Raw genomic sequence first — 19,034 nt, 5'->3', positions numbered from 1 at the left:
GGGGGGTTTCCAGCTGAGTGAGTGACTCCTTGCTCAAGCCAGCAACCTTTAGGCTCAAGCCAGTGACCCTGGAATGAGGTCCATGATCCCACTCTGAAGCTGGCACCCCCCCCCCCCCGCCTCCCCAAACTGATGAGCCTGTGCTCAAGCTGGTGACCTCACTGTCCCAGGTCAGCGCTCTACCCACTGCTTTACCACTGGTTAGGCGTGACAAGATAATTTTTCTAAAAAATATACTACCATTACTTGAGAGGACTGACATTATACTCTAGACCAGGGTCCCCAAACTTTTTACACAGGGGGCCAGTTCACTGTCCCTCAGACCATTGGAGGGCCGGACTATAAAGAAAACTATGAACAAATCCCTATGCACACTGCACATATCTTATTTTAAAGTAAAAAAAAAAACAGAACGGGAACAAATACAATATTTTAAATAAAGAACAAGTAAATTTAAATCAATGAACTGACCATATTTCAATGGGAACTATGCTCCTCTCACTGACCACCAGTGAGAGAGGTGCCCCTTCTGGAAGTGCGGTGGGGGCCGGATAAATGGCCTCAGGGGGCCGCAGTTTGGGGACCCCTGCTCTAGACTCTGGCTACCCCTACTGTTGTTCTCATTTTCTAACTCTGCCTCTTGTTCATTCTATTCAGTAGAACAGCCTCCTTGCCATTCGTTCCTACTCATACTCTCTTTTCAAGGTCTTTGTATACCTGTTGCATTCTGTCTGGATTGTTTTTCCCCCATTATTTGTAGGCTTGTTCCCTTAATTTAGCTCTCTGTTCAAATATCACTTTATCAGTGAGGCCTTCTCTGATCATTCTATCAGGAGTAGCCCCCATCTCCATCCTTTCCACTCTTTTTTACTGATTTTTTTCCCATAGCCCTTGTCACTGCATTACAATATTATTTATTGTTTGTCTCTTGAAATGTAAGCTTTATGAGAAGAAGGACTACTTTGTTTTGTTTACCATTGTATCCACAGTGCCTGAAGTGGCCCAGCACATTGTATTGTGCTCGGTAAATATTTTATTGGCAGAATAAATGGCTATCAAATTTGTGTGTTAGCTTTAGGGTTTCATACCACCTTTTTTTTCACTGCTTATTCAACATCTTGATAATGTAGTTGCATATATCAAACTTTTCTGTTTCAAACTTAGTAATTCTCTTACTATTCTAAAAATCTGTATTTCCCGTGTGGCTTAAGAGCAGTACTTTAACGGGGCCAAATCAAGACACCCAGGAGACATTCTAGCCTCATTCCTTGCCCTTATTCTACACATCAGATCTACAATGATAATAATGATGGTAATGATTTTGTCTTTGAAATACCGGCAGTATCTGTTCTTCCCATTTCTATAGCCTTGCGTTTGTTCAGGCTCTCATTTCCTTTCCTGGATGCTTGCACTGACTTCCTCCTAACTGCTCTTCCTGTTTTATCATAGTTCTGTTCTTTCCCAGTCTACCTTCTTCATTGTTAGTAGCAATGAATTTCCCACCAAGTCAGTCTTAATTTCCCAGCAAAATTGAGCATCTCGCTTCTTTGGGCTTGTCTAGTATATTATCATATTCCCCATGTATAAGATGCACTTTTTTGGGGGGAAATTTGGGTCTAAAAATGGTGTGTCTTATACGGTGGTTGTAGTTTTATTACTTGCATTTCCCGCTTTTTTGAGCTTGGTTTGCACACATTGTGAAGCACTGATTTGTCATTAGACACAGATGAGGACAAGCTAATGGATGGGAGTTTTGACAATGATGAGGAATTGTATGAGTTTAAAATGAATAAAACTTGAGTTTAATAAGTTTTTGTAATACATATTTTTTCAAATTTCGGGCCCTAAAAGTAAGGTGTGTCTTATACAAGGGAGCGTCTTATACACGGGGACATACGGTATATGTTACCTTTCTTATAATATCGCTATAATTTGTTCACTTGATGACACATATTTATTGCCCTTGACTAAGTTTTGGGGGACTATTCTTTTGCTGGTGATCGAATGGAAAAAATTGAGTCTCTGGCTCTCGAGAAGGTTATATTCTAGTGGGAAGAACACAGACAAACATATGGATACATAATTTTAAGTACTAATAAATAGTCTGAGTTAAAATTGGGTATATGAAAGAGAATTGATTGGTGATTGGAGGGATTGTCAAAAGTACTCTGTGCTGGTGATATGTAGTTGATACAGAACTAAGTAGAAGGCACCAAGTGAAGATGTAGGGCAAGTCTTCCTAGTAAAAGGAACATACAGTATAGAGGCCCAGAGACAGGAAGGAACCACTGTGGCCAGTAGTACTTCATAAGGGAGAGTGGAGGATAAGAGATTAAAAAGATAGCAAACAGAGGTTTAGAGATCATAGTTATATTTGCAGAGGGAAGTCATGAAAAGGAAAATGACATCTCATTATTTAGAACAATCACTTTGGCTGCTCTGCACCACCACCTAATCAAGATGATTTATTTTTTTCTTTTAAAGAGAGAAGAGGGAGAGGGAGAGAGAGAAACATTGATTTGTTGTTCCACTTATTTATGCATTCATAGGTTGATTCTTATATATGCCCTGACTGAAAATTGAACTCACAACTTTGTCATATGGGGGTGATGCTGTAACCAACTGAGCTACCTGACCAGGACCTAAATACATGTTAGATTTTCTCTTTATCTTTCTTGTTTTTTAAAGTCTTTCATGTATTTTATCTGCTTTTCTCTTGGGGGCCATGTTCTGTATATCATCTTCAGATATTTTCAGTTTATTCTCCTGTTCTCTGTGTTACTCTGTTTATCCTCCTACCAATTAGGTTTTTATTTCAGTCATGATATATTTTTTTATTTCAAGTTGTTTGTAAGGTTTTAAAAGTAATGTTCTCCTGAATCTTATATTTTAGTCATTTCTTTATATAGGAGGCTTGCAAGTTATGGCTAGCAAATTTTGCAAATGTGGTTTACAAACGCTGCACTTGTAAGTAGTTTTATTGAAACATAGCCATGCTCATTTAAGTATTGTTTGTGGCTGCTTTGGTGCTACAGTTGAGGTAATTGCAAGAGAGATCACATGGCCTTCAAAGACTAAAATATTTATTGTCTGACCCTGTATGGGGCAAGTTTGCCAACCCCTCTGCATTAGATAAATAAAACATAATTATTATTTAATTGCTTGTATGTATATGCTAATTCTAATATACTATAAAGTCTTAAATTTTTTTGGTTCATTGTTTCTGTTTATAATGGCTTGTTTTCATGTTTGTTTTTCCTGTTTGTGGTTTTGCTTGTGTTCTTAAAGTTATTAGGTTGCCCAGGCTAAGGGTGATGAATGGGTTGAGGGAGCGGTTAATGATTGAATTTGCTTTTCTGCTGCCTGGGAATATGGTGGACCAGGGGCTACTTTCAATTAAAAATCTCATGTTGAGATATTTTTGGAGCATGCAAGAGAATGCATCTTACGTTCCAAAGCCACATGCTGTAGCTTCAAAGTCTCAGGGAAGTCCCTAATTGTTTTGTTTTCAGCTTTACACAGAGCTGCTTTTCTTTGCTGTCTGATTCTGTTGGATATGTGTTCCTTTTTTCTTTTTTCTTTTGACAGATAGAGGGACAGATAGGGACGAACGGACGACAGACAGAAAGGGAGAGAGATGAGAAGCATCAATTCTTGTTGGGGCACCTTAGTTGTTCATTTATTGCTTTCTCATACATGCCTTGACGGGCAGGGGGGAGGAGGGGGTAGCTACAGCAGAGCAAGTGACCCCTTGCTCAAGCCAGCAATCTTGGGCTCAAGCCAGTGATGTTTTGCTTCAAGCCAGAGACCATGGAGTCATGTCTATGATCCCACGCTCAAGCCAGTGACCCTGCACTCCAGCCAGATGAGCCTGTGCTCAAGCTGGCGACCTCAGGGTATCAAAACTGGGTCCTCTGCATCCCAGCCTGACGCTCTACCCATTGTGCCACCTCCTGGTCAGGATATAAGGGTTCTTCTCTTTCACACTTTTTCCTGGGGTATAGTCTTTCCTAAGGCCTGACTTTATGTATGATGGCTTTCTCGTCTTGCACTGGCCCAAGGATTAGCCCACAGTCTTCAAGTCCTGCACTTAAGCTCTAGAACAGGCGTCCCCAAACTACAGCCCGCGGACTGCATGCAGCCCCCTGAGGCCATTTATCCCCCACCCCCACCCCCGCCCCGTCACACTTCCAGAAGGAGCACCTCTTTCACTGGTGGTCAGTGAGAGGAGCACTGCATGTGGCAGTCCTCCAACGGTCTGAGGGACAGTGAACTGGCCCCCTGTGTAAAAAGTTTGGGGACCCCTGCTCTAGAGCAATGCTTCTCAAACTTTTATGTTGTGTTGAGGTCCCCAAGACCATTCCCATCATGTTCAGTAATTTGCTGTGAGGAATCATTATAGCAAATGGTGGATACAAAGCAAAATTAGCAGAGAAAAGGTACATGAGGTGAAATCTAGATGAAACCAGGCACAAACTTCTAGTGTCTCCTCTTAGTGGCGTCAAATAGGACACACTTTATTCTCCCCAGCAGCAAATTGTGACAACACACAAAGTTGTGCATCAAAGAAGTTTGTTCGAGGCTCAGCCCCAGGATTTTTATTGAAGATTTGGTAAGAAGACAGTGTCTGCCTGTCAGGTAGCAAAATTCCAAACTCCCAGAAGGAAAGCAGTGGGTTAGCATCAACCATGTTGTTTGTATGAACAGTTTGGGACTAGTGAGCCACTCGTACCAATTAACTAAGAGCCTCTCTTACCACTCTTAACCTCTCAACATTTGCCTTCAGGTGCTAGCCAGAGGCCAGCCTTGTAATCGTGCCTTTTTAAGGAAAAGCAGTTAAGCTTGATGGGTTAACTTTTTTTTTCCCTTTTTTTGCAGAAATGTACAAATAGATCAATCACATGGGGGTCTTGATTTAATGAAGTCAGATTCAGCAGGTATGGGAGGGCCCAAGAATCTATATATCTAATATACTCCTATGTGGTACCTGCGTTGCTAGTTCATTTTTACACTCTGGTAGCGAGGTAGTTGCTAGCGATCATTAATATTTTTTATCATAAACATGTTTTTATTTTGACTTGGTAGAAAAAATTATGTCAGCGGTTAGAATTTTGTGTGCTAACAGTTATTTTGGGAATGATACAGTTTATTTGGTGACTTACCCAGATGTAGTTTCCTAGTTCAGACAATATTACTATTTCCTGAGGAATGGAATTTTTTGAAGGTGCTTTTTTAAAGGATGAATTAATTTGATTACAATACATACTACATTTGAGGTAGACAGACCATCAAGCATACAGATGTAGAATTGAAATATTTTTATTTTTAAGGAAAAAGGAGAGGAGATAGTGAGGCAGACTCCCTCATGGACCCTGACTGGGTGGCGGCAACCCATCTCGGGCAGCTGTTTGAGTACAGAGCTATTTTTAGCTCCTGAGGCTGATATGCTCCAATGGAACTATCCTTCACGCCCAGGCCATCCTCGAACCAGTGGAGCTATTGGCTGCAGGTGGGGAAGAGGGAGAGAAGGGGTGAGGGAGGGGAAGAAAAACAGATGGTCGCTTCTCCTGTGTGTCCTGACCGGAAATCTAACCAGGCACATCCATATGCCGGTCTGACAGTCTATCCACTGAGCCACTGGCCAGGGCAGAATTGAAATTAAAATTGAGTATGTAGAGAAACCCGAAGGCAAAGGATAGAGCTTTAGGTAATGCTAAAGGACATGAAACAGAGGGAATACAACCATTTAAGGGAGATACACAAAGATTGAGAAATGGGTATGAAGGGATAGAAACCAAAGTAGGGTAGGTATACAGTATTTGGTTAGCATTGGCCAGTATTGTAGTGGAAAAGTCAGGGAGTTTGAAAAAATGGGAAGGATTTGCATTGTGCAAATAGTAAACTTGAGGGCAACTTTAGTGGAATGGTGATAGATGGAGTTTAGGAGAATTGGAATGAGATAATAAGATGTAGACTCAAGTGTACAAATGGTGGAAGGATTAGAAAATAACATCTTAATAACGTTTATAAGATTTCTAACCTAAAATCAAATTGAGTGTCCTGCAATCCAAGTGTATTTGTATCTTTTTCTCCTTTTGTTTGAGAGGGAAGCCCTTAATTACATTCATAGAAGCCACCTGTCAGACAAGTGATATGATCTGTAAATAGTTAGGTTTCATAGAGAAAACAGAAACATAAAAGTAGCTGTACAAGCAAAGTGTGTAACTAACTTCAAATAATTCTAATAGGCTAGGTATATATCACAATTGTCTTAGCCTTTCGGCACAGTGTTCTGGTCTTTTACAGGGTTCATTTACTTGGTGAATTGTTTCAGAGACAGATATTTTCCTTTTATAATAATTCCTAATTGGGGACTGGAAACCTAATGATTTTACAAATAGTTTTGTAAAAATTAATAAATTAAGACAGAAACTTCAGCAGAACATTCAGCGATTATAATTGCTTTTAGTTATTTTTACTCTCAGAGAATGTTGTTCTAGTTTCAGACTATATTTTTTATACTGCTTTTCTACAGAAAAAATAACATTTAAATAAATGTCATAATTTCTTTGAATGACAGCTACTTCTGTAGCCTAGTGTATGAACTTTGTGTATTCTTTGTATAAATTTGTGTATACTTTGTGCTTGTATAAAAGTAAAAGAACTTTGTGAACTTGGTTACAGTTTTTTTTTTAATTTACGAGATTTTTAAAAATTTAATATAATTTTAATGGGGTGACTGATAAATCAGGGTATATATGTTCAGAGAAAACATCTCCAGGTCATTTTGACATTTGATTATGTTGCATACCCATCACCCAAAGTCAAATTGTCTTCCATCACCTTCGATCTGGTTTTCTTTGTGCCCCTCCTCTCCCCCCCCTCCTTTGTAACCACCACCACTCTCTTGTCCATGTCTGAGTCTCATTTTTATGTCCCACTTATATATGGAATCATATAGTTATTAGTTTTTTCTGATTTCCTTATTTCACTCAGTATAATGTTATCAAGGTCCATCCATGTTATTGTAAATGATCCAATGTCATCATTTCTTATGGCTGAGTAGTATTCCATAGTATATATGTACCAAAGCTTTTTAATCCATTCGTCTACTGACAGACACTTGGGCTGTTTCCAGATCTTTGCTATTGTAAACAATGCTGCCATAAACATGGGGGTGCATTTCTCCCTTTGAAACAGTGCTGTGGTGTTTTTGTGGTATCTTCCTAAAAGTGGGATATCTGGGTCAAAAGGCAGTTCGAGTTTTAATTTTTTGAGAAATCTCCATCCTGTTTTCCACAGTGGCTGCACTAGTCTGCATTCCCACCAGCAGTGCAGGAGGGTTCCCTTTTCTCCACATCCTCGCCAGCACATATTCTGTGTTGTTTTATTGATGAGCGCCATTCTGACTGGTGTGAGGTGATATCTCATTGTGGTTTTAATTTGCATTTCTTTAATGATTAGTATGTTGAGGATTTTTTAATATGCTTATTGGCCATCAGTATGTCCTCTTTGGAGAAGTGTCTATTCATTTCTTTCACCCATTTTTGGATTGGATTGTTTGTCTTCCTGGTGTTGAGTTTTACAAGTTCTTTATAAATTTTGGTTATTAACCCCTTATCAGACATATTGTCGAGTATGTTCTCCCATTGTGTAGTTTGTCTTTTTATTCTGTTCTTACTGTCTTTAGCTGTGCAAAAGCTTTTTAGTTTGATATAGTCCCATTTGTTTATCCTTTAATTTCACTTGCCCTTGGAGATAAATCGGCAAACATTTTGCTGCAATAGATGTCGGAGATCTTAATGCCTATGTTTTCTTCTAAGATGCTTATGGTTTCATGGCTTACATGTAAGTCTTTTATCCGTTTTGAGTTTATTTTTGTGAATGGTGTAAGTTGATGGTCTAGTTTTATTTTTTTGCAGGTAGAGATGTCCAATTTTCCCAACACCATTTGTTAAAAGAGGCTGTCTTTACTCCATTGTATGCTCTCACCTCCTTTATCAAATATCAGTTGTCCACAAAGGTGTGGGTTTATTTCTGGGTTCTCTGTTCTGTTCCATTGATCTATATGCCTGTTCTTATGCCAGTACCATGCTGTTTTGAGTACAATGGCCTTGTAGTATAACTTGATGTTAGGAAATGTGATACCTCCCACTTTATTCTTCCTTTTTAAGATTGCTGAGGCTCAGTTGCGGGACTTTGCCTGTTCTGGGCTTTTGCCCCACCCCTGTGGGAGGAGCCAGCTTCAGCCAGAGCTAGTGCTTTGGGCCGCAAGCCTCGGTTCAGCGGGCTGGGCGAGGTTGTGCCTTCCCGCTCAGCACTGATTCGTGCCCCCCCCCACCCCCCACCCCCCCAGGTGAGGTTGCAGGCGGTTTCCAGCTGGGCCTGACCACTTTCGCGCGTCCCCTCCACTCCTACAGGGCAAGACTGAGCTCATACCTGGGCCTCAGTGGTGGCTGGCCAGCTTCTGCCCTTGCCTACAGAACCGCGCTTCTACCGCTGCCCGCTCTCCCTCCGGTGAGCCCTCAGCCGTGTAGGTGAGGGCGCTACAGCTCAGACCCTAACACTCACTACTGTAGTCCCGAAAGCTCCCTCTTGTCTAAGTGACTCTGCTCTGAGTGCCACAGGAGAGCTTGTTTGGCTAGTGTCCTGCTTCCCTTTGCTGGTATTGCTATTTCCAGGGGAAATATTTGCTTCAGATTTGGGGAGTGACTCAGCCCAGGGATTAGGGTGGCTGTCCCTCAAAGTGTTTCTCCCTGTGCCTCCTAGATTACATTCTCTTCCCACTGCACCGGTTCTCTCTCCCCCGGATCCCCAGGTTGGTGGTTGTGAAAGAGGTTTTCTGTGCAGTTTCTTTGAGAAGAATCCTGGGTCTGAGAAATCTGTCTTTCTCACAAACAGTATCCTGACTTGTTTGACAGCTAAATACTGTCCTTATGCCTCTTCTAGGCTCTGGGGCTGCAGGCTGGGGCTTTGTTCCTGGGGCTCAGGACCCTCCCCTCTCTGCTAAACTCACTTCCCGCCACACAAGTCTCTCTGGTGTCTCTCTGGCTGCTGTTCGCTACAGGGAGCTGGGCAGCCCTCTGTGTTTCCGCTTTTCTTACCAATGTCAGTGTGGCTTCTTCGGTGTTCCTTGGTTAAAGAGTCCTCTTAGTTTAGTCCAAAGTTGGTTTTTCCAGATGATGGTTCTTAAAATTAAGTTGTAATCCACTTTGGTTCTGGGAGGTGAAAGATGGTACGTCCGCCTACTCCATTGCCATCTTGCCGCCTCCTGGTTACAAGTTTTTACCACAGTTATGTTCAGAGTATTATAATAAACCCAAGCATTTCACTGATCTCTATTTTATTGTGAAAAAGAGAAAGAGATGAATGAACTCTGAGAAAGCACTTAGCTACAAGAAGTTCCGCTCCATTTTCTACCTAAAACGTCTGAGCCATCTTTATCAAAAAGTTACTATAAATTCACAAATTACCGTATAAAAATAAATAACAGTGGAATAATGAGATTATTAGGTAAGATAAATGTTGTAGTAAAATAAAGTTATAGTAATTAAATATATAGAAATATAAAAACAAAAATATGGAAGACAAAAGTAATTAAGATATATAATATTAAAATTAATTATGGAAATTAAATAAAGTTATGCCGTCTGGATAGGAATTAATATAGTGTGTGCAGATGTGATAAACAAATTCTGACTTTCGAACAGGGTCCAGTTAGTGTGTGTGTGTTAAGTTATATATAGATAAGAAGTGGCTTGATGTCATAACTTTGTAGTTAATGTAAAAAACATTTTAAAAAATGGTTTGATGTAACATTTCAGTAGATTTAACATAAAAGGGGTTCCCTGCGAGGAACTCCCAAAAAGGTGGTTTGAGGTGGTAATCCTGTAGATTGACAGCTGTTAGAAGGCTTTGGCCAGAAAGGGTACTAAAGCTGAGGGGCTCCCTGCTGCGGTAGTCACCTAGACTCCAATGGGAACGAGAACTTTCTCCATGCCGTTCTGAGCTCTGACCAAAGATAGCCAAGAGGAGCACGCCAACGGGTCCCCCTTAAGCTGCACCCAGGCACGCCAGAAGGATTTGTGAGTAATAAATTGCCTTTGTGATTCTTGCAACTACCTCTGTGTTGGTCTTGTGCTTCTCCTCTGGTGGCAGTTAGTGTTGGCACTGATCAGTAGCATCCTCATAGCTGCCTCAAGAGTAGTCTTGCAGAGGCTGCCAACCTGTTGATAAACAGGAGTGTCCTACTGCATGGGGAAGTTGTCCTACTGCAGGGACGCCTGATGGATGGAGAGCTTGGGCTATACTGGGACAATAAGTAGTTAGGCTTTACTTCTTACCTGACTAGAACATGATTTCTAGCACTGTCATAAGTAGATACTATGCTTGGAAGTGGGTAGATGAATAGAGAAGGATCAAGAAGGTGATTTTCTGAAGGTGGAGAGCAGGCTTAATTTCTTTTTGTGTAATCTAATATAACAAAAATGTTTTTTATCTTGTTTTTAAACTATTTATGAATTATACCTAGAGAGAAGTGAATATTTTACAAGTGTATTGCTCAGTGAATTTTCAGATTGACATACTTGTGAAACCAGCACCTAGATCAAGAAATTGGAATATTTTAAAGTTTTATGTATTTATTTCTTAATAGCGTATTTATTCAACAAATATTTTTTTGAGTGGTTACTGTGTGTCAGCCATTGTTCTAAGTATTAGGATGATATCTGAGTGATGAACTAAAGCAAACTTATAGTGTGGGCAAATAAGCATCAAATAGCCATCCAAGTGAATATGTAATTGTAAACTAGTTTATAAACTGAATGGACACTCTCCTCTGAAAGGTAGTATCATTAGGTATACTGTAGGGTGTTGTATAGTGGAGAATAAGGGTGGACTCTAGTGTCAGATTGTTTAGGTTCCAATCCTGTTGCCACTTCTGGTATTGTAGTGACTTCAGATACGTGAACTAATGCCTCTAAGACTCATTTCTTAACACGGGATGATGGTAATAATAATACCTACCTTCTTTGTTTGGCTGTGGATTGAAAGACATTCATATAAAATATTAGCATACAGTTTTAAAGGCTTTTTAAATGTATTAGTAATTACTATTTTTGTAATTATTTTGTCAGTGGGTGGTGTTTGTTTCATATTGTAACATTCTTATTCATGATACAGAAGCTTATTTCATAGGGTAGATTCTTACCTCTTGAATTCAAGAGTTCAGATCAACGAATACAGAGGCAAATGAGAATGTTATTACATGACATACCATGTTTTTTCATGTTTCCATGTTGTTTATGTTACTACTCCTTTCCATCCTCTGTGCCTAGAAGACTTATTGCTTATGTGTAAGAATCAGTTGCCATGTTAATCCATCCCCAAGTAACAGCTGTCTCACTCTCTTGTTCCATCTTTCAACCAGTGTTTAGTGCAGTGGTTCTCAAACTTTTTGAAGTCAGGGCGCATTTAAAATTCTACAAATAATTGTAGGCATACTATATACAAATTTCTGAAAAATATGTTCTAATAATTAAGTCAAATATTAAAGAAAAAATATAAAGTCCAAGCGTGCTTTTATGGTAATTAAATGAATTAAATTTATTCTGACATGAAAAAAAATTTTGTTACATTTTTTGAGTTATGCTTTTTAGAATTCATAAAAAAGAGGGTTAAAAAATTTTAAAAAGCGTCAAAAAAGTTATTTATATATATATATAGATACATTCTTAGTAAGATTTAGTAAATTCAGCAGGTCCCAGCACAGATGTGTTGTTTTTCATTCTGTGTTTATGAGAAACATGAGCCTGCTGTGTCCTAGTGATTTCTTCAATGTTTGGGCATATATTTGAAAGGCAGCCCTGGCCGGTTGGCTCAGTGGTAGAGCATCGGCCTGGCGTGCAGGAGTCCCGGGTTCGATTCCCGGCCAGGGCACACAGGAGAAGTGTCCATCTGCTTCTCCACCCCTCCCCCTCTCCTTCCTCTCTGTCTCTCTCTTCCCCTCCCGCAGCCAAGGCTCCAGTGGAGCAAAGATGGCCCGGTCACTGAGGATGGCTTTGTGGCCTCTGCCTCAGACAATAGGATGGCTCTGGATGCAACGGAGCGACGCCCCAAAGGGGTATAGCATCGCCCCCTGGTGGGCGTGCTGGGTGGATCCCGGTTGGGCGCATGCGGGAGTCTGTTTGCCTCCCCGTTTCCAGCTTCGGAAAAATGCAAAAAAAAAAGAAAGGCAAACTCTCATTTCCTCATCAATACTTTGAAGAATTCCTCTCTTTTTACTCTTAATTGTGTTGCGTGCTAAAACCCCTCACCATACATATCATCTTAACACCAAACAAAGGATAGAAGAAACTTGCCTCCAGTCTTTCTGGGGAACACGAGGGGGGGTAGTGTAAACAATCCAACACCACAGCTCAACAGCCTTTTGCAATCTAATCAGGCAAGTGAAGTGGGGGGTTGGGCAGACTGTCAGTTTACAGCCAACTCCCCACACCTCTGTCCCCCCATAATCTAAACTCCAAAAACCCTGTTGGTTTTTTGGTCCCCAACAGGCACATATTTCTCTGGAATACCATAGGGCGCACCTGAAAATCCTTTAGGGTATACTAGTATGCCCTGGCGCATACTTTGAGAACCATTGGTTTAGTGAGAACCTACTATGAGTCTGTTATTTTGTCAGAGGCCAGGGATGCATCTGTGAACAAGATGGACAGATTTTCTGTCCTCACTTGTCTTACAGTCTAGTGAAGTCTCTATTAAGCACCCTTCTTTTGTTTTGTATGCGTAGTATTACATACCTCTCTATTATATTGCTATTCAGTGCTTATTGGCCTCTTTTTTAAATTTTGATCTCCAGGTTGAGACCGTATCTTATGCTTATTAATTTTCTCACTTAACAGTTGGCAGGGAATATTGCATATAGTGAGCACTGAAATATACAATTGAATTCAATTTAGAAATCTAAAAACAGAGCTATTCCCAGGGTGTATAAAAATTGTCCTTTATAGAATACATTTATATTTTTAATTATACAAGCAATAAAATTGCTAAATACAGTCTAGAGGGGGAAACCTGTGTGCCCACTATACTGTTTCCACTGTTACAGTGTCGTTATTATAATTTTTTCTTTGAGAACTTTGGGAGGAATATTTTATCATTTAAAGTTTAATTTTAAGCATTTATGGCAATTGCATTTATAATTTATTTAAAATAATGATTTGAAATAAAGGTTATAGCTTCCTATATCAAGAGTCTGTACTCATGCAACTTTTACTAGAAGTGCTGTTCAAATAAATTACTATTTCCAGCTGTCTTCCTTTATTTTTAATGTTCTATATCCAGATCCATCCTGGTCTATATCTTATATAATAAAATCCTCATAATAAACCAACTAAAGACATTTTGTTTGTTTGTCTTATTAAATGAGAGGCGGGGAGGCAGAGAGACAGACTATCGTATGTGCCCTGGCCAGAATCCACCCAGCAAGCCCTATGGGGCCATGCTCTGCCCATCTGGGGCTGTTGCTCCATTGCTCGGCAACCGAACTATGTTAGCGCCTGAGGTAAGGCTTCAACACCCAGGGCCAGCTTGTTCCAATGAGTCATGGCTGCTGGAGAGGGGTTAGAGAGAGAGAAAGAGAGAAAGAGAGAAAAGGGGGAGGGAGAGGAATGGAGAAGCAGATGGTTACTTCTCCTGTGTGCTCTGACTGCGAATGGAACCCGGGACTTCCACACGCTGGACCTATGCTCTACCACTGAGCCAGCTGAGCAGGGCAAGACATGGTTTTTGTTCATAAACTTTGTTTGTTTGTTTGGTATTTTTCTGAAGTGAGAAGCAGGGAGGCAGTCAGACTCCTGCATGAGCCCGAATGGGATCCACTTGGCATGCCCAACAGGAGACAATGTTCTGCCCATCTGAGGTGTTGCTCTGTTGCAATCTGAGCCATTCTAGTACCTAAGGCAGAGGCCATGGAGCCATCCTTAGCGCCCGAGCGAGCTTGCACCAGTGGAACCTTGGCTGCACTAGGGGAAGAGAGAGACAGAGAGGAAGGAGAGGGGGAAGGGTGGAGAAGCAGATGGGCGCCTCTCCTGTGTGCCCTGGCCGGGAATCAAACCCTGAACTTCCATACACCTGGCTGATGCTCTACCACCGAGCCAACTGGACAAGGCTATTTTATTTTATTTTTTTAGTGAGAGGAGGGGAGGCAAAGATAGTCTTCTACATGTGAGGGACAGGGATCCACCCTGGCAAGCCCACCAGGGGAGATGCTCGACCCATCTGGGTTGTTGCTCCATTCATTCGGAGTCATTTTTTAGCACCTGAGGTGGAGTCCGTGGAGCCCATAGAGCCATCCTCATCGCCGGGGGCCAACTTACTAATTGAGCCTTGGCTGCAGGAGGGGAGAAGAGAGAGAGAGAGAAAAATGAGAGGGGGAGGCTTGGAGAAGCAGGTTTGCTGAGGAGAGCACTAATTCAAAACAAATAGTTCCTTGGTTTTATGTTTACATAAAAATCTCAAAGGAAGTCATAATGGCTCTTAAACTAAAATATCTGCAATGTTTCTTTTTAGATTGTGTTTTTGTTTTGTTTAAAACAAATAAGGTGCTGAATATATTAGTAGTAAAATAGCTTATGGCAGCCTGAGGAAATTGACAGTCCGTATCAGGGATTGGCAGGTTACTGACCATGGGACCATATTTGGTTGTGACCTGTTTTTGTAAAGCAAGGGAGCTAAGAATGGTTTTTAAACATTTTTTATAGCACTGTTTTATTTATTTTAAAAATGTTGATCCATTTCTCACTTGCCTTGTTTCCCACGAAAAATCTGCTGTCATCCCTTTCTTTACTTCTATGTAATGTGTCTTTTTTAAAAAAAAATCTGGTTGCTTTTAATATATATTTATTTTTTACCAGTGCTTATGAGCAGTTTGATTTGATTATGATGTGCCTTGCTGTAGTTTTCTTCATGTTTCTTGTGCTTGGGTTGGGTTGAGCCTCTTGGATTTATTGGCTTATTTTCATCAAATTTGGAAATTTTTATTTATTATTTCAAAGAATTTTTCTGTCCCCCTTATTTCTTTCTTTTGAGGATTCTAATTACAGGTTCTAATTATATTCGGCTGTCTGGAGTCCCATTGCTCACTGATGTTCTTTTATTTATTTTTCTTTGCATTACATTTTGGATAGTTTCTATTGCTTTGTCTTCCAAGTTTACAATTCTTACCTTCTATAAAGGTATGATTTGCTTACTCCTATACAGTATATTTTCATTTGAGATACAGTTTGAGAGCTTTTACACACCTTTTATGCTGCTCCATAAGTTTTTGAACATACAGACCACAGTTACAAAAACTGTTTTAATGTCCTTTTCTGCTAATACTAATAACATTTGTGTCAGTTCCTGTTGATTTTTCAGTTGATTTTTCTGCTCATTATGGGTTGTCCTGATTCTTTGCCATGCATGCTTGATAGTTTCTGACTGGATGATAAACACTAAATTTTGCCCTGTTACATTCTTCATATTTTTTCTCCTCCTATAAATCTTCTTGAACTTTGGTCTGAGACACAGTTTAGTTACATGGAATCAGCTTAAAGCTTTCAATTCTTGCTTTGAAGATTTGTTAGATGGGGTTAGTGCGAAGTTTGAAGTTTGTATCTGAGTTTTACCCACTAAGCCTACGGTGACTCCTTAGTTTGGCACAGCTCCCTGTCCTGTGTGAGTGCAAGGTGCTCTTTTCTGTAAGGCTTTTGAGTGGCGACTCCCTCACACACATCCATGCACACCAGTCATTGTTACACTGACTACCTGAGGGATTCCTTTGCAAGATCTTTAATGTTCTCTCGCTCTTTGCAATGCTCTCTTCTAAAGAGCTGAAGGAAGACTCTACTAAGGCACTAAGCTGGGACAATTGTAGAGAACACTTGGCTTGTTTCTCTTCTCGCAGGGATTATTTCTTGTTGATATCCAGGGTCTTGAATTATAGTTTTATATATTACTACATTGTAGCTAGAAGTGAAATTTGGAATGCTGAAATTTCAGATTTAGTGGTTGAATAATTCCAGATGATGACACACAGAGTTAGGTCATAGATATTAGTGTAGTATAGCTGTGAAGGTCCTTGAATGAAACATCCACATAGACTTTGATGTCACCTAAGTAGCTGGATTTGAGGTAGAGAGAGAGAGTAAGAATTTTAACCAAAAGCCAGAGTTGTGAGATTTTAATACTGCATGTTTTATGTTTGGTTAGGAAATTACTCTTTTAAAATTATGTTAAAGTATCTGTCTTTTCTTCTAGAACCTTCTGACAACTTAAGGGAGATTCTCCAAAATGTGGCCAAATTGCAAGGGGTTTCAAATATGAGAAAGCTGGGCCATTTGAATAACTTTACTAAGGTAAGTAACTTGAATCATTATTAATATTAATCATCTAAAATTCTTTGTTCAATAATAGAAATTATATAGTATTCACTCAGTACTAATGCTTTTAATGCTTCTCATGGATTTTATCATGTGTTTTTATTTTTAAGATTTTATTTATTGGTTTTATAGAGAGAAGGGAAAGAGGTGTTGGGGAAGGAGATTATCAATTTATAGCTGTTCCCCTTTAGTTCATTGATTGGCTGTTGTATGTGCCTGGACCAGGCAAGCCCAGGGCTTTGAACTGGTGACCTCAACGTCCAGGTCCAGGTCGATACATTATCCACTGCACCACCAAATGTCAGGCTGTCATGTGTTTTTAAATTTAAAAGTGTATTTGAATAACAGCAATACTACAAATTTTTAGAAAATTTGGAAGGACCAGAAAATAAAGAAAAACGTCACTGAGAAGTCCATAATCCATTCTTCATTATTGTTTACATAATGATGTATTTATTTTGCCTTTTTATACTTACTTTTATTTGATGACATATGGTAAATATGTTTGTATATAAGAACACATATGTGTTGCATTTCATAGGCATAACCATAATTTCCAGGGAAGTGTTAAAACTTTCCTAAACTCTCTTTCCCTGATACTCTATTCCCATTATCTGGATCTCAGAGCCTAAGATAAATGTAGGGGCCCTCATCCCAAATAAATATTGACTTGATCTCTATTAGCAGCTAAGAATTCCCGAGTTTGATGCATTGGTATGTTTTGAGTCTGGTAATTCTGGAAAGCCAACTCTTGGAAACACTAAAATGCCTATTATTTGAGGTGATACCATAAATAGAAGTCAGAATGGATTCTCTGGGGTGGGGGATTATTTTTGCATTTTAGTTTACTAAATTTAAATTGTTCTCCATTTTAAATATAGGGATAATTGTATGTTTTAACCTTTTTCTACTCTAAGTGTGATCTACAGACCAGCAGCATTGGCTTGTTGTGTCACCTTGGAGTCTGTTTGAAATACACTATTTTCAGCCCACCCAGGCCTACTGAATCATGATTTACATTTTATTTTATTTTATCTTAATATATTTTTATTTCTTCTTTTCCAAGTGAGAGGAGGGAGATAGACAGACTCCCGCATGTGCACTGACCAGGATTCACCCGTCCGGGGCCTATGCTCTGTCCATCTGGAGTCATGCTCACAACTGAGCTATTTTTAGTGCCTGAGGTCGAGGCTCCAGACAGCCTTTGTCAGTGCCTGGGGCCAATGTGGTCAAGTCATTCGAGCTGTGGCTGCAGGAAGTGAAGAGAGAGAGAGAGAGAGAGAAAGGGGAGAGGGAGGGGTAGAGAAGCAGATGGTCACTTCTCCTGTGTGTCCTGACTGAGACTCAAACCTGGGGACATCTACACTCCAGGCCAGCACTCTACCACTGAGCCAACTGGCCAGGGCACAAATTATATTTTAATAAAGATTCTCAGGTCAATTTCTGTACATTAAAGTTTGAACAGCACTGTTTTAACCCTTTAAAATCTTTAATTCTTTACTATCTGGTAATTGGACTGTGGCTTGGATTTGATTTGATAGAAATAAAAGAAGATGAGAATATAGTTACTATGTAACAAAATTTGTTGATATGGTGTGCAATAAATATAAAATAGATTAGTCTTTTTCATAGTTAAGGAAGCAAGTACATAGGCACATTTTAGTGAATGTTTAAAATATTCTAGCATTTGTATTTCTGTAACATGAAAAAATAGTTTTATATCAAGGTTGAGAATGACTTTTTATTGATTGATTTGAGAAAGATTAGAAGACAGAGAGAAAGAGAGAGAGAGAAACATGTATTTGTTGTTCCACTTATTTAATCATCCACTGGTCAATTCTTGTATGTGCCCTGACTGGGGATTGAAGCTGCAACCTTGGCGTATCTGGACAGTGCTTTACCAAACACTGAATAAGTGCTTTAGAACAGCGGTTCTCAACCTGTGGGTCGCGACCCCGGCGGGGGTCGAATGACCAAAACACAGGGGTTGCCCTAAAGCCATCGGAAAATACATATTTATTATACAATACATTTTTAAATAAAATATGTATTTCCAGTGGCTTTAGGCGACCCCTGTGTTTTGGTCATTCGACCCCTGCCGGGGTCGCGACCCACAGGTTGAGAACCGCTGCTTTAGAAGGAGTCTTCAAAAATATCCTTATATATGTTTTCATTTTATGAATCTAATGAAAAGATTCAAATACCTTCTTGCACTGTGCTAGTCAGATAATGTCAAGTCTTTAAGACCCAAAGTTGTTCAAAGGTTGCAAATTCTATCTCCTGGGTCATTCTCTTCTATATATTAAATTTCCAGTTTTTTTCACCCTTCTTCACTTGACATTAGTAAGTCTTTTCCACTTGCTCAGATTTAACTAGTAAAATTCATAGAGATTTCTATCCTGTTTGAACTCATGGTTTCTGTCATAATGAGGTTAACACCTGGATGTGTAATTTTACATCTCTTGACAGCTAGGATTCTGCAATTAGGGCTACACATGAGAATGGTGGTGATTTCTCTTACTCCACTCTGGCACTGGGCAGTACGAAAGCCATCTTAAAAATCTGCAGTAGCACTGTCTGGTAGAAATATAGCCACATACATAATTTTAAAAT

The 19,034-nt window shown here is 39.8% G+C and overlaps 1 protein-coding gene across 2 annotated transcripts in view; it reads left to right on the top strand.

Moving 5' to 3' along the window:
- Positions 1 to 19,034, top strand: part of RICTOR (RPTOR independent companion of MTOR complex 2) — a 112,213-nt gene that overhangs the window by 17,821 nt on the left and 75,358 nt on the right. For both annotated transcript variants that reach the window (XM_066240078.1, XM_066240069.1), the window contains exon 3: positions 16,300 to 16,397. In XM_066240078.1, coding sequence (XP_066096175.1) covers positions 16,300 to 16,397 — 98 coding nt within the window. The remainder of the gene's footprint in view (positions 1 to 16,299; positions 16,398 to 19,034) is intronic.

Source organism: Saccopteryx bilineata, chromosome 1, assembly GCF_036850765.1.
Source record: "Saccopteryx bilineata isolate mSacBil1 chromosome 1, mSacBil1_pri_phased_curated, whole genome shotgun sequence".
Classification (NCBI taxonomy): Eukaryota; Metazoa; Chordata; class Mammalia; order Chiroptera; family Emballonuridae; genus Saccopteryx; species Saccopteryx bilineata.
The sequence above is the reverse complement of the archived record's forward strand: the minus strand, read 5'-3'. Positions and strand labels throughout refer to the sequence as shown.